Source organism: Nannobrachium achirus, assembly GCF_963921795.1.
Source record: "Nannobrachium achirus genome assembly, chromosome: 24".
Classification (NCBI taxonomy): Eukaryota; Metazoa; Chordata; class Actinopteri; order Myctophiformes; family Myctophidae; genus Nannobrachium; species Nannobrachium achirus.
This window is the reverse complement of record NC_137831.1, coordinates 9,932,670-9,947,378: the sequence shown is the minus strand read 5'-3', so window position 1 is coordinate 9,947,378 and position 14,709 is coordinate 9,932,670. Positions and strand designations below refer to the sequence as shown.

The 14,709-nt window shown below is 43.9% G+C and overlaps 1 protein-coding gene across 1 annotated transcript in view; it reads right to left on the bottom strand.

Annotated features, from left to right (window-relative positions):
- The window catches only part of LOC308280520 (transmembrane protein 163a-like), a gene marked incomplete at both ends in the record, with an annotated part of 61,986 nt that overhangs the window by 12,164 nt on the left and 35,113 nt on the right, over positions 1-14,709 (bottom strand). Inside the window, one exon of the mRNA XM_080720826.1 lies at positions 6,173-6,269. Within this exon, the coding sequence (XP_080576952.1) occupies positions 6,173-6,269 (97 nt within the window). The remainder of the gene's footprint in view (positions 1-6,172; positions 6,270-14,709) is intronic.

The following is a 14,709-nucleotide window of genomic DNA, read 5'->3' as shown; positions in this document are numbered from 1 at the left end:
AGCTGTCACCTGCTGAACCTCTCACACTCTCTCCTCACATCTGCGATAGAACTCATCGTCACACTCCCGTCTTGAATGACTGTTCACCAGGGGCGTCACAAGGGGGGGAAAAGTGGGACTGAGTTACTAGGGCCCAAGGTGGAGGAGGGGCCTTCATTATTTTATACTTTAGCTATTGAAAAATAGCATATAAGCTCACAGCGCGGCTGCAAGCTTGTAGATCTGCTATTTTTGAAAAGTCATGAAAATGTGTAAATCTTTGAATATATGTATTTTTTAAGCAAACATATGTACCTCAAATTTTGCTTCTGGGGGGTCCCTGGAACTAAAAATTTTGAGATGGGGGTCCATGGCCAAAAGCATATCATTTTGGGGGTCTTAGCACCACTGACATAGAAACATTGAAGGATTTGAAATATTCAAAGACTTGCACAAATTCTAAATTTTTTTCCCAAAAATAGCAGATCTACAAGCTTGCAGTGCGGCACATATCTGTTAATTTTCAATAGTTAAAGCACAAAATAATGCGTAGTAATAATGCGTTACCAGTCTAAATGGGTTAAAACTCCTCCCCCTATGAAGAACATTCATGGGGGGGGCCGCAGTGAATCCTTGTACCCAGGGCCCAGAACTTGGTGTGACACCCCTGCTCTCTCCTCAGATCTGTGATAGAACTCATCATCACACTCCCGCCTCCCACCCTGAATGACTGTTCACTGCTCTGACATGGTTGGAATCCATCTGTTCCTCTGCGTTTTTTCATACTCGAAATAATGACATCCACGCCATACCATCCATCCATCCCTATTTTAACTTTTTCTTTGAAAAAGGTCCGTCCGTTACGGGACTGTGGCCATATTCCATTTGTCTTCCCTCTGAGCAATGTGGCCGCCGTACCAAATCACATGAAACACTCCGAGATCTTGTTTGTTGGCCAATCTTCACCAGCCTACAATAGCATCTGTAGATTTGTACTCAGGTGTCCCTACCTTACACATCATTGTGTTCTGTATGATTCGCTCAACTGGTTATCTCCTCATGCTAGAAGACAGTTTCATTGGTTGCTTTTTATTTTCAAATGTATTTATTTTAATTACCCCTCATATTTGAAGCAGCTTTTATGTCCCTATAGTTCGAGATATCCATTAAGACATACTCAACAACCTTATTTTGAAGTACCTGGTAATATACAGACAGAAATTGGGAGACGTTCATTTAAGTTTAAAGCACCTGATGACTGGAATAATTCACCTATTGCAATTAGATCAATTACCTCATTTCCTGTTTTCAAAATGTCTTTGTTTGATTCACTTAAATGCAACTGTTCCTGTTTTTGATTTTTGTTTTATATAATTGATGTTTTAATTTTATTTGGACAGTTTATATTTTTTCATTTTTACTTTTATCATTATTATCTTTTGATGATGTGTAACAGATGTAGAATGGTCTGGGATGGTGCATGTGAGAGCCCTTATATGTTTTGTCAATGTATTGTGATTGTCATGTGAATGTATCATGTCATTGTTTGTGTGTTGAGCCTGAGGACACTCTGGAAGACGAGATGCTGCATCTCAAGTGTTTAATCCTCCAATAAAAATTTCAAATCAAAACCATCACATCCCTTGCTGTCATTGTGGTGCTGTCAGGGGCTCTCATCAAACAAGGCGACCATATGGTCTAAACCGTACCAGGGCTGGTGTGTTTTGCCAATAAAGTAGAAGTTCATATTAAAGTTGTTTTGGCTGAGGCAGAGCCTTAACATATGTTCTGTGATTACCGCATTGAGCTCTGTGGGACTGATGGGCTGTTAGCGTTGGCAGGCTCCTACTGTGGCACTCAGCATGTCAGCAGTTTGCCCCGCGTGCGTCAAACTCCGACCACAAACACCGGCCTCTTTTCACCATGTGAGCAACTGTGAATGTTGCTCACATGCAACTGCTGACCCATTGCTTCAGGCATTGGGTGGTCGTGTGATAGTTGTTTTAGATCATGAGGATTGGAATAAATACAGGAGGCTCTGTGGTTATGCTGTGTTGGCCTCAATCTCGTGGCGTTTGTATATCGTCGTTGTCGGGTGAAAACCTTGTATGTCCATAACCGTTCGTTTTGCATTTATCATTTAAAAAATGATTTAAACTAGTGAAAACAGCCGATCTACAAGCACACAACGCCTTGCACCGCGAGGCGTTGTGTGCTAGTAGATCTGCTGTTTTAATTTAGCATCATTCCATTTGCGGGTGTCATTCGAATTAGCGACGTTCGCAAGAGTTGATCGGGCTGATTTTTTTCAGACCGAACCTGAGCACTGCACCGTCTGCACGTCTGACTGCTGTGACTCGGTCGCTGTCTAGTAGTGGGAAGAAGGGATTATCAGTCATCATCATGGCCCCAAATAACTTTTAAATATATTACAATTGGCGACGAGTCTCTTACGAAATTGGCAAGAGTTCCTCTCAATACATAAAGCTACCGGTTCACCGGGAAAACCGCGGTCGCGTCGCTGCACAGTGCAAGTTTCAGCGTCCTCTGGAAGGTCAGGTGGCCGATCTGCAAGCTCACAACGCGGCGCGGAGACGTGGATGCGAGCTGCTGTGCCTGTGAGCTTGTAGATTGGGCACTTCAGGCACGCAACACCGTGGGATGAGGAAGGGTTCGCTCGCCACCGATGGCTTGAGGTGAAAACGGGAGGAATTTACACACGGTCCGTGTCACTCCGTGTGTAACAAACAACAGGTTTGTTTTGTGGGCTAACGCTATACCATGGACAAAGCGGCAGGGGAAATGGACCTAGAACGTCATAATCTATTTGCATTTATTGTCTGACCCGTTTCCATTCACTTAAAGGACCTACACCATGAAATTTCACTTTTTCTATTTTAAAACCTTTTTTTGGGGTCCCACTGGCACCTTCTATCCTCACAAAGTCCTATTTCTGACCATTGTGTCTTTCTCTGTTTTTGGGAAGGCAGAGTTGAAAAGCTTTCCACGGGTTCTCAGAACAGTGCTGTTCTGAGAGTTGACGCATGTGACGTCACACGCGTTCCTCCCCCCCCCCCCCCCGCCCTTCAGGTAAAAACCAGAGCTACTGTTGTAAACCCAGCCCCTCATTTGTTTCTAATTTGCTTAGCCTCCACCTCCATCTGCAGCTGGCTTACTGTTCTGGGGCTGCTCACTCAGTGCTCTCACTCTGCCTCCCTGTATAGTAGACAGAGTCATTTCCTTCTTTTATTCTATCAACATTTTTGCTATCAACTTGTCCAAGGAGAAGTCTTAACGTTCCTGGATTGCACTATATATGTGACGTTATAGACTGCGAGGACCCAAGCTTCGTCCCTTCTATCAAGGAAACAAAAGACTATTTTTAATGGCGATGGTCCTGTCTGTGGCTGTGAAGAAAAGCCCAGATCAATCTTGGCTTTGCCTTTGCCACAAACCACAAACCAGCCCCGGCCCGCGCCGTTCCCCCGTTGCCCAGGTCTCTCTCCCCGGGCAGGGAGCAGACGGTGTCCCTGCCGCCCATGGAGCTTCCCTCCTCCCCGGCCGCTCCGAGACCACGCGCCGCTAAGCGGCCGCCGCTGGCCTCCTCCTCCTCCTGCTGCTCCCCGGCCCGCAGGGGGTCCATGCCGGTCGGACCCCCTTCCCTCCTCCTCCGTGTCCGTGATAGACCGCCTCTCCTATCGCTGTCCCACCCCCGGTTTTCCCCTCCCTGTCCCCGGCTTGAGAGAGCTTCACAGCCCGCCTCTTCTGTCACTGTCCGCGGCTAGAGTGAGCTAAAACACCCCGGTCCTCCCTTCATTATCCCCGGCTATATAACAGCCCATAAACCAGGCTATATTCTTTTCTTCACTGCATACTACGTATCTCTCACGGTAGAACAATGTTTTTTGGCGATAATGAACCATCTGCGCTGCAGATGAAAACGCTCCAACCAGGAGGAAGAGGAGCGGGTCGAGCGACCAGACCGAGCGTAGGTGCCCGAGACGGTGCACCTACGTCGGGCAACTACGCTCGGTCTGGTCGCTCGACCCGCTCCTCTGGTTGGAGCGTTTTCATCTGCAGCGCAGATGGTTCATTATCGCCAAAATAAATAAATAAATGGGCTGTTATATTTCATACATTTTTATACATTATACATAAATACAATGCGGGTGGGGTTGATTGTCTAATGTAGATTAACGTTCTCTAATGTCTGGTCTAGCAACGGTCGCCCTGTGTCATTTGACAGTAGGCTTATATCATACAACATAGGCCTACAGTAGGCTATATCAGAGCTGCAACATTATCCTATTTTTAATTGGCCCAATATATTTGTTGTCAACGTTGGAGAGGAGAGGAAAAAACCCCACTAGATGCGCCCCTGAGCAAATAAAGGCCGTTTTGGTATTGCAGCTTGAGAGCCTAATTATAGGACAGCTAGTAGAAACAAAAAAGGAGGTCAATATGCCCTTCAGCAGTGACGGGCAATCCCAGGCCGTTCATTTCAGTGAACGAATCATTTCCTTCACGGTAATGATCCGTTCAAAAGATTCGTCCACGTTCACCGTTCACAGCGCGATCGCCCCGTGAAAAACACAATCGCGGGAGCGTTTTTAGTATGTCGCGAGTACAGCCCGCCGTCGCGTCCTGTATGCGAGGGTCTATTAGGGGGGTGTGAATGAAAGTGTGAACGACACATTTTAGGGATTTGAACGAATCGTTTACGAGTCTTGCTAATGATTCTGTTCTTATGAACGAATCACTCATGAACAACACATAACTACCCTCCAGCAGTAGTGGAGACAGAACTGCGCTTTGCAGACAACATAATGACATCACACTGATGACTGATGAGGTGGGTCAGGGACGACAAGAACTGGCCCACCAAGTGGAGGCTGAATGCAAAGACAAAGACAGGTCAGACTTCTGTCAAGAAGACAGAGGTTGATGTCAAGGACTTCAAGTATCTTGGGTCTTGGCTCCTGGGTCACCTTATCTGAGAAGGACATCAAGATACAAAAGGCCAAGGCATGGAAGGAGACCCGAAGGAGATCTGGGGCTCTGACATCAAATCTCCTTTTTTACGACTTGCAGCGTTATGGCTGCAAGTGATGGCCTGGTATGAGCGCTACTGCTACATCAGCATGTTGCAGCTGCATTTTGGAGGTGGTGGATTTAGCTTACCCATGCACTAATAATGGCATTAATTCTCTCCCAGCCATTTACAATAGGCTTGTGCGCCTATACTGCCAGGAATTTTATTAATTTCCAAGTTAGCTTTAATCTAACCCAACAGGGATCATATTGTTGTAAAATGTAGTACTAGTACTATCCACTAGAGTGTGCCCAACGATAATCTCCTAGAGTCTGGACTAGCGAGTGGACAGCAGTAGACCCATAATGGCGGCGCCCATTGGCGGCCATTATGTCTCCCGGTCCGCCGAACGGGAGCTATAAAACACGATCCGAACGTTGTGCACACGCCATTTACACTCGTTTTTGCTCTTGAGTGACCAATCTGTCAGTCCAGCCATTTTTTTCCGAATGAAAATCGGTCTAGATATGGTAAAGTTTGATAAGAAAAACGTCAACATTCAATGCTGTAAAAAGGCCCATTCTATGTTATGGCCGAACGACTTCCGGGTTACGTCATCGATGATGTCACTTCCTTCGAATATGTAACTTTAGACTAAAATTAAGCTAGAAAGGTCATTTATAGCTCAAAAAATGTCAAAAAAATACCAAAATGATCAGAAAATGATCCCCAAGGCGACGTTTGGTGATCTGGCTGGCTGGGCTTCCTGTAAAATGGCGATTTTTGGTGTTTTGGCTAAGAATGAGTTAATAATGTACAAGAAAAAATGAGAGAATTTCCAAGCTTCCAAGCTCTGAACTTTTCATCCTGAAAACATTTGGTCTGTGAACCAAAGTGCGATGCAATCAAGAACAGCCATAAAAAAAAAATCCTCTATCAAATAGCTACAAGGTGAGGGCTGTGATAAAATGGCTGAGAGATAAACAGCCCTAGGGCAGAAAACAGAGCAGAAAACCGTGACCTTCGACGGTCCACTGAATGCCTGTGTACCAACAAGGGGCGAGGCCCGGTCACCAGCAGCCGCTGCCATGAAGTTTGACATTTTATAGAAAATAATCAATAGTTGGTCAGTATTGTTATGGAGAAGGGGGTTGGTCTTACCACTTCAGGTAGCAGTCCGGTGGCCAGGTCGTGGATGGCCTTACCCAGGATGCACAGGGAGGACAGGATAAAGACGACACCCAGAATCGTACAGGCTCTGTGGATGTGGATGTGGATGTGGGTGGGTGGGGGGGGTTGGGAGGACAGAGAGAAAATGGAAGAAGCGTTAAAACCACTTGAACCCAAGCATCCCTATTCTGGGGGGAGCATTTGCTACAAGGTAGCCGCTCCACAAGCTCACAACCAGGCATGTAGTTGTCCCGATTTAAAATGAAGCAAACACGGATCTGAGTTCCTATGATTGGCCGCTAGTTGCGCTTTTCTGGCACCAGAAGCATCATGTTCTCCATGGGATTCCATTCTATTCCCCCGAACTTTTACATTTGATTTTCTTACCTTAATAAACATTGTCATAAATACGTTATGGTTCCTTTTGCTAGTTTAAAGCCTCGTTTCAATGACCATGATATGCGTTTTATGAAAATATGGTCCAATTGATGTTATCAGGGTATGCTGTGGGAGGGGCTTGTGATCATAGGCTTGTGATGATTCTTCTTCGTGTGCTTTATTTTCGGCTTCCAGACAATGTCCCATGTATCCCTGTGGTTGCACGTGACCGTTGGCAGCCAATAGCATTCGAGATGGTACCATTTCTACCAATGAACGTTGAACGTTCTACAATGATGGCGTCACTCATACAACGGCCAAAAAAGCTTCATTTGTGCAGCATAGAAACCAATGGCTTTCAACTTTCCATATTGTGTGCAAACTGCAAAGCCCTTTATGCCAGATGTTTATGGCTGTGCATGACCTTTGCATCCAGTCATTGTCCGTTTTACACAATAGTGTCGCTTCTTGATGCTGTTAGCTTGAAGATCAGCTCTCGTTGGCAAGCAACATATAATTTAGGCATTAGTAAACTAGGCATTACCCTCTCACTGTCTGTCTGTCTGTCTGTCTGTCTGTCTGTCTGTCTGTCTGTCTGTCTGTCTGTCTGTCTGTCTGTCTGTCTGTCTGTCTGTCTGTCTCTCCCTCTCTCTCTCTGTGGATGTCTGATGTTCTCTGGGGGCCTGTTCAGTTCAGTTCAGAGGAGGCAGATTTACTTTAAACTCCAATTAACTGAGTCTGCAGGGAGATACAGCAACTACAGCGTCTGTGCTGGTCACGCATGGTCACTTTGTGTGTGTGTGTGTGTGTGTGTGTGCGTGCGTGCGTACGTGTGTGCATGTGTGTGTGCGTGTGTGAGGGCTAAACTGGATAGTCAGTGGTGCCCTGGGCATTGGTGGGAAGGTAACCACGGCAACCCCCAATCAGAGAGAGAGAGGACGTCAATGTGGGGCTGTTCAACACACACGCACACACACACACGCGCGTGCACACACACACACACACACACACACACACACACACACACACACACACACACACACACACACACACAAACAAAACTAATCATTTTACTGTTGCTTTCACTTACAGACACCGAAATAGAGGCACACGAACGATCACAGTACAAAACATACCGTACAAAGACACAGCACAGCTCAGCACAGCACAGCAAACAGACGCATAGAAACCAAGCAGGTAGTGCACACATCATTGGTAATTCATCCAGCATGTCCAGGATGTATCATTCAACATTTCTCAGGGAAAAACAGAACCTGTTGTCCCAGTGTTGTCATTTCACTGCCAGTGTTTCACACTGAATGTTGAAGCTCAGGCAGTTGAGGTGGGTGAGTCTTTTGAACAGCGGTTCCTTTCCAATGAACAGCGTTGGGAAAAGTAAAAATATCAATACTGCAATCAATGTGGAAATACTCTGCCACAAGTAGAAGTTTGGAATGTTAATATACTTGAGTAAAAGTACAAAATGTACTTAAAGTACCAATAGTAGAAAGTACTCATTATGCAGAATGTCCTGTTTCACAGGTTTTCAAATGAATAAAATGTCGAAAGATCTTTTGAAAATAGCCGATCTACAAGCTCACGATGTGCTGCGTTGCGACGCATTGTGAGCTTGTAGATTGGCTATTTTCGAATGGCAGGTATGTACCTATATATGTCCAATAAATGTATATATGGTTGAAGTTATTTCTAATTATAATCAAAATCTACAAAGTAACATAGTAACTAAAATGAGCCAGTCTTTTGAACGGCTCTTTGAAAGGAACGGATCCCAGATATCCGGCTCACTTCAATGAGCCATAAATCCTCATCGCTCTACTCGGCAGTTGATTCTTAACCGCTTGCCAGGATGTGCAAGCATAATCACGACCATCATAATATTCTAGCAAGAAATTATACGTTAAATGATTGTGCCAAGGATATGGAGTCAACAGTAAGCTACATTTCCTCGGCTGTAACTTTAAAGTCACCTACTAATGCATGCGCATGTATGTACACATGATCACTTGATGTCTGTAAGTGAAAGCAACAGGAAAATGATTAGTGTGTGTGTGTGTCTGTGAGGGACCTTCAAATGGCCGGCCTCTCCAAAAGGAGGGCCAAACATTCTTCTTTATCCCCATGGTCACTGAACTAAATATTGGACCCGATCGCCACAAGCCACACGATATTCCCCAAATGTTCATACTAAAATGGCTTTTTTCAGAGAGACGATTTTATTATCAACACTCTTGCGGGGTCCAGCGCCAGTAAACCTAGGATGTTCGCCAGATTTGCTGCCAGACACCGACGCCCACCCACCAACATTTCTAGGATTTGTGTACCATGTCACCTCTAGTGCAAAGGTCTTCAACAGGGGGTCCGGGACACCTAGGGGGCCCTCAGAGTTTTTTTATATTAATTAACCACTTGAACCCTAGCATCCATATTCAGAGAACTATCCAAAAATAGCCAAAAATAGCCGATCTACAAGCTCACAACGCCTCGCAGCGCGAGCTTGTAGATCGGCTATTTTGGGCAAACAGCTTTGGTGTAGAGGGGAAAAAGAGCAGACTAAAGCCCTTTGCACACAGGACAGTTGCGTTTTTTTCGTTAAAACGCATTGGATTTGGTGTGCAATGCTGTGTGGAATCGGCACTGCGGATCCCAAAAGGAGTCATAAAAAAAAGGAGTGATGAGTTTTTTACCGCATTCGACAAGACGCACGAATCGAACTGGGTTCGATCGAGAAAAAAACGCACGGCCGCAGCCACTCGTCGCACGGCTAATTCGGATCCGGTGTGCATGAGGTCGTAGAGAGTCATTGTTTTCTTTAAAAAAAATGAAATTGTCTGTTTTATTCGTGCAAAGGGCTTTAGTACAGAGTGAAAGGTCAAGTTTATTAAGTGTTGACGGTTCAAGTGGTTAGATATCTGAAAACACACATAACGTGAATCTAAAATACACTGATGTCAATGGAACTATATGGAATCTATGAACAGGTTGTGGGGGTCCCTGCTTCATCTCTCTTTCAACTAAGGGGTCCTTGGCCTGAAAACGTTGAAGACCCCTACCCTAGTGGCTCCAATCGGGATGGTGTATCTTCCTAAATTAACTATCTTTGGTACTGCTCAGTATCAGCTATTATAGGAAGCCACTATATTTGGAGGAGGCGTTGGTTCCTTTATCCATGATTGATGTCTGCTATGTCTGACAAGTATGTCAACTGTGTTGTATAACAATGTTCTTTCGTCCAGGCCCTTTTGTTTTCCTATTGTCTGACTGCATTGGCAGAGTTAAATGTCCTTTGTACAATGCATTCTTGTACTTCTGTTTATGTGGACATAAATAAACATTTCAAATGTGTGCCTGACATCCTTGCAGATAGGAAACAACAACAAGGTCCTCTCGGCGAAGCCAATTACCAGCTAGCAAGTGTCTGTGTCTCTTTGCAAACATTGCAATTAGCCGCCACAGTGACAGCATCTTAATGAAAATTCATCTCTGCTACGAAGGCAGCAATAATTAGAGGGGTCCTTCGTCGACGCTTTGAAGGAAACACTGATACCACTGCATTTATCTCTCTGAACAGGCATTAAGAATGCATTAAGTTACAAAGGCCCAGTCGTTTGTCTTAATGAGTTGATGAATGGTCTATTGATCATTCACCTCATACAATGATGCAGTTGTATTGGACTTGATGTCGTTCATTGTACTGTTCAGTCATTTGTGGAATAGAATCCTCTGTGTTAATTTAACTAACTTCATAGAGCTGCAATTGATATAAAGCTCATCACCAAATACATATACTGTACTGTACATCTCTGATAGGTATTTTGTTATGGTTAATATCATCCTTTTATCAATTCATATTGATTGTTAGATATGAATTATGATACATAATTATATGATTCATTTATTAGGTTATGTGAACTACTGTCTGAACGTACAGTATAGGAGACCATGTTTTGGTTGTACTGTAAGTTCAGGCTAGTGGAATACAGGTCATGGTGACTGTGGTTACCCTGACTACGAGATCATGTTTTGGTTATACTGTGTCTCTGTCTTCTTGTTATGATGATGAGAACGAATCAATGAGTCCCACGATCTAACTGTCAAAATTTGTATTCCTTATATACTGTATGTTAACTTCCATCTTGGGAAGAGAGAATTAGCAAGCTGCCACTAGGATGGTATGCTCACTGTTTTGTCTCTTTGTCTGACTCTCTTCAATACAGCAATTTATTGATTGTCCTTTGGCTCATCTCTGTCTTATATTGGTTATGGATTTATCCATATCCATATTTATTTAAGTTATTAATTAATATTTTCATCAATCTCAATCAGGACCACGGAATGACAACCCCCCCCCCCCCTCCTCTGTTTCTGTCTTTGTGTCAACATCCATGTACGTCTCTCCAGTGACAGTGATGTCATTCCTCTTCTCTAACAATTTCCACCACACAACAGTGATATCCCAAAAGACAGCCTGCTCTGTGTGTGTGTGTGTGTGTGTGTGTGTGTGTGTGTGTGTGTGTGTGTGTGTGTGTGTGTGTGTGTGTGTGTGTGTGTGTGTGTGTGTGTGTGTGTGTGTGTGTGTGTGTGTGTGTGTGTGTGTGTGTGTGCGCGCACACGCGCGTACACGCATGCGTACACGCATGCATATGTGCATGAACAGATGTTGTCTTAACAATGTGTACCCCACTTTGTCACAATTCTGTCACAATGCTGTATTAAATCCGTTGTCGCCTGTTCGGTGTGTTCCTGTGGGTGAGGATTCCCATCAACATGAAAGGAGGGAGATGACATGCACATCCATGACCCAAGTTGGGCAGCAGGTGCTGAGCGACAAGTAGATACTAGAAAAATAAATAAAGCGCTAGCACACTGTGGGCTCGTGACGTTTCGAGCACAACTGCTCTTCTTCATTGAGTGCGAGTCTGAAGAAGAGCAGTGTGCTCGAAACGTCTCGACCTGTATTTGGTGCAATAAAAGCACTTGTTTCGCATGTGAGCCCACAGTGTGCTGGCGCTTTATTTCTTTTTCTAGATACCCATCAACAGCCATTAAACAAGTCCCAGCAATCAGCAACCATTCCCTCGCCTAGTAAACTGACACCTGCTGAGTCTGGTTTACGAGGCTAACCAGTCCCAGCTTGGTTGAAGCAGTGTCAGCCTGCAGTAGACCGGTGAATGGTGTGGAGCGCACACACATACGGTAGGAGCTGCTGCAGGTGTGTACAGATCAAGACATATTTGTTTTTCACACGTTAAAGTCTATTACCCCCTCAGGCCGGGAACACATTTTTGTGTACAGTACATGTACAGTATGTAGTACAGTAATTTCTGGAAAAAGAAAATTAGTTTTTGTGTTTTTTTTTTCTATGAAAGCCAAAGGTGTAAGCTATCAAATAAATTCGGAATTGTGTTTATACGTTTCCCAGAAAAACTGTGGGTAATTTTCAAATCGGACATGTAGGTCTTTAAGGCTTGTTTCAAATCGGACTTAGGCCTAAAAGGGTTAAGAGCATATATGTAGGGATAATATGGCCATACATAACACTGGATGCCAAAAAATGTGTTTGTGTCGAGTTTGTAAGACGCCTCAGGTCTTGGCCGTCTCACCAGTGATGTATATCGGACCAGTTCCCCATATATGGATATGAAGTCCTGTTAGATATACAACCTCACAATGCTATTTTCACTATTTTGTTTGAAATGTTTTCCAAAATTATAAACCATGTAGTTTAGGTATAAGGGATATGGCATAAGGCGCAGCCTTATAAGATAGGACCCATAGTGTAGATTGAAAAAAGAACGCACCCTGTACAGTAACTCGGGTCTGTTTAATAGAGATTATAGAGGATCTAAGTGGTTACATTCTGAACGTTGATACATTATTGTATGATCTGTTAAAAACTGTTGTGATGCTGGCTTTTTAGATTTCACAACCCTGTGACCTTTGTCTAAAGTATTATTTAACGTGTCATGTTCAGTGCTTTGGTTTGTTAAGCTGTCTCCTTCAATCTGGTTGTCATGTAGTTCATAACTTTTTACATGAATGCATTTTACAAGTGGCCTTTATGTCATTATACAGGCCACACGTTCTCTGACTGAGGAGTTCTAATGCGTGTGTGTGAAGATGATGATGCCGAGCTAACCAACTCAACTGATTTCGAAGCTGATCATCAGCGCTACTGTGGACAACAGCTCTTCAACAGCTTCTTCTTGTCCTGCCCGGACGGTAGGTATTTTAACTGACCTGGACTTGTAGTCTGAGCGTTTCAGGCAAAAATCGATAAAAAGCATGAAATTTGGCACACAGAACATTGCTTTAGTGAACATTTTTGGCTATAGGGACATCGCAGATTTCTCTCTGGAAACTTGTGGGAGCCAATCAAAGTTGGGGTCTCATGGACTTTACTATAAAAGAAATATGCTTTAAGTAGCATGTGAGGGGTCAAACTAGGGTTTTTTCAGGATTCTGATTCTGAATCCAATGCAAGCATTTGTTTTGCACAAAAAACATTACTTTCCGAAAAACGCCCCCCACTAAACCATAGTTTTATGGGGGCTGTTTTTCAAGGAATGTTTTTCATGCAAATCAAATGCTTGCATTGGATTCAGAATCACAAAAAAACCCTAGTTTGATCCCTCACATGCTATTTAAAGCATTTTTCTTAATGATTTTACTATATAGTAAAGTCTATGAGACCCCAACTTTGATTGGCTCCCACAAGTTTCCCAAGACAAATCTGCAATGTCCCTATAGCCAAAAAAATTCATTATGGCATGTTCTAACTGTGTGTCCTAAATTTCATGCTTTTATTTTAAAGTGTTCAATTGATTGCACTGTGAACGGCCATACTGCGTTAAAGTTCTTTCGTTTTGCCTGTACACTTTTTTTCTTCTCATCAGTGTTGTCATCAGTTCAATTTCCCTCCATTTTACGCCTATCTTTTGAATGAATGTACTAGTAGCTAGTCCAGTAAGCTATACTTATATCCAGTAAGCATAATGTGCTTGCCACAGATGGCTGCTCTGGTGTGTATGCATGTGCACATGTGCAGGGGGGGTTAATTTATTCTGGGTGTGTGTGTGTGTGTTCCTGTATTCATACCGTACATGCATGCACCTGTGTGTGTATGTGGGGCAGGGACGTGCTGGGCCACTGATTCAGCCCGGGAAAAAGAGTTGGAGAGGCCCTCATTGCGCGCTATAGAGAGAGGTCTCTCTCTATAGCGCTGCTGCCACTCAAAGATTTGCCATTTCAGATCATGACAAGTGACAAGCCAGTGGGCCAATTACATGAGTAAAATTTTGTCGTTGTTGGGTGGAAACCTTGTATGTCCAAAACCGTTTGTTTTGTATTTATCATTTTAAAAATGATTTAAACTAGTGAAAACAGCCGATCTACAAGCACACAACGCCTTGCGGTGCGAGGCGTTGTGTGCTTGTAGATCTGCTGCTTTCACTACTTTTGTGTGACAGCCTTGTATGGTGAAGCAGGACTTTGCTTTGCGAAAAAAATTACATTTTATTTTTACTTTTTTCCTAATGGCCGGCCTGGACCGGCCGGGAATGAACCGGCCGTTCGGGAGTTGTCCCGCTTTTCCCAATGGCCAGCACGTCCCTGATGTGGGGGGACGGGGGAACTACACACTAAAGCTGCGTTCAGCCATGGATACTGTTACATTTTCGGGAAGCTAATAACATATTCCTTCCTACAACGACAAAGTAGGCAGAAACAAAAGGTTTTTCACTTCTCTGTTTTAAACAAACACTTGGTTTGCTGAGCTCAGCTGCCTGTGTTTACTGAAGTGGATACCCTTTAGGATGCAAGGCATCCTCATGTAAGGCAGCCTCATCAATAATAATAATAATAATAATACATCAAACTTATATAGGGCTTTTCATGGTACTCAAAGTCGCTTTACAGAACAAATAAAAACAGCTTTATTAGGACAATTAAAAAGGCTAAAAGCTAAAGAAGTACAGTACATTAGCAGGGACACAAAAGATTAAAACCTGAGTGAAGATTCACTACTAGCCAGGGGCATAGTTCCGCCTATTTAAAATGACTCCAATAGGGAACTAAAACTTCCTATGATTGGCCGCTAGTTGCGCTAGCGGCCAATCCCCCCCCCCCCCCCC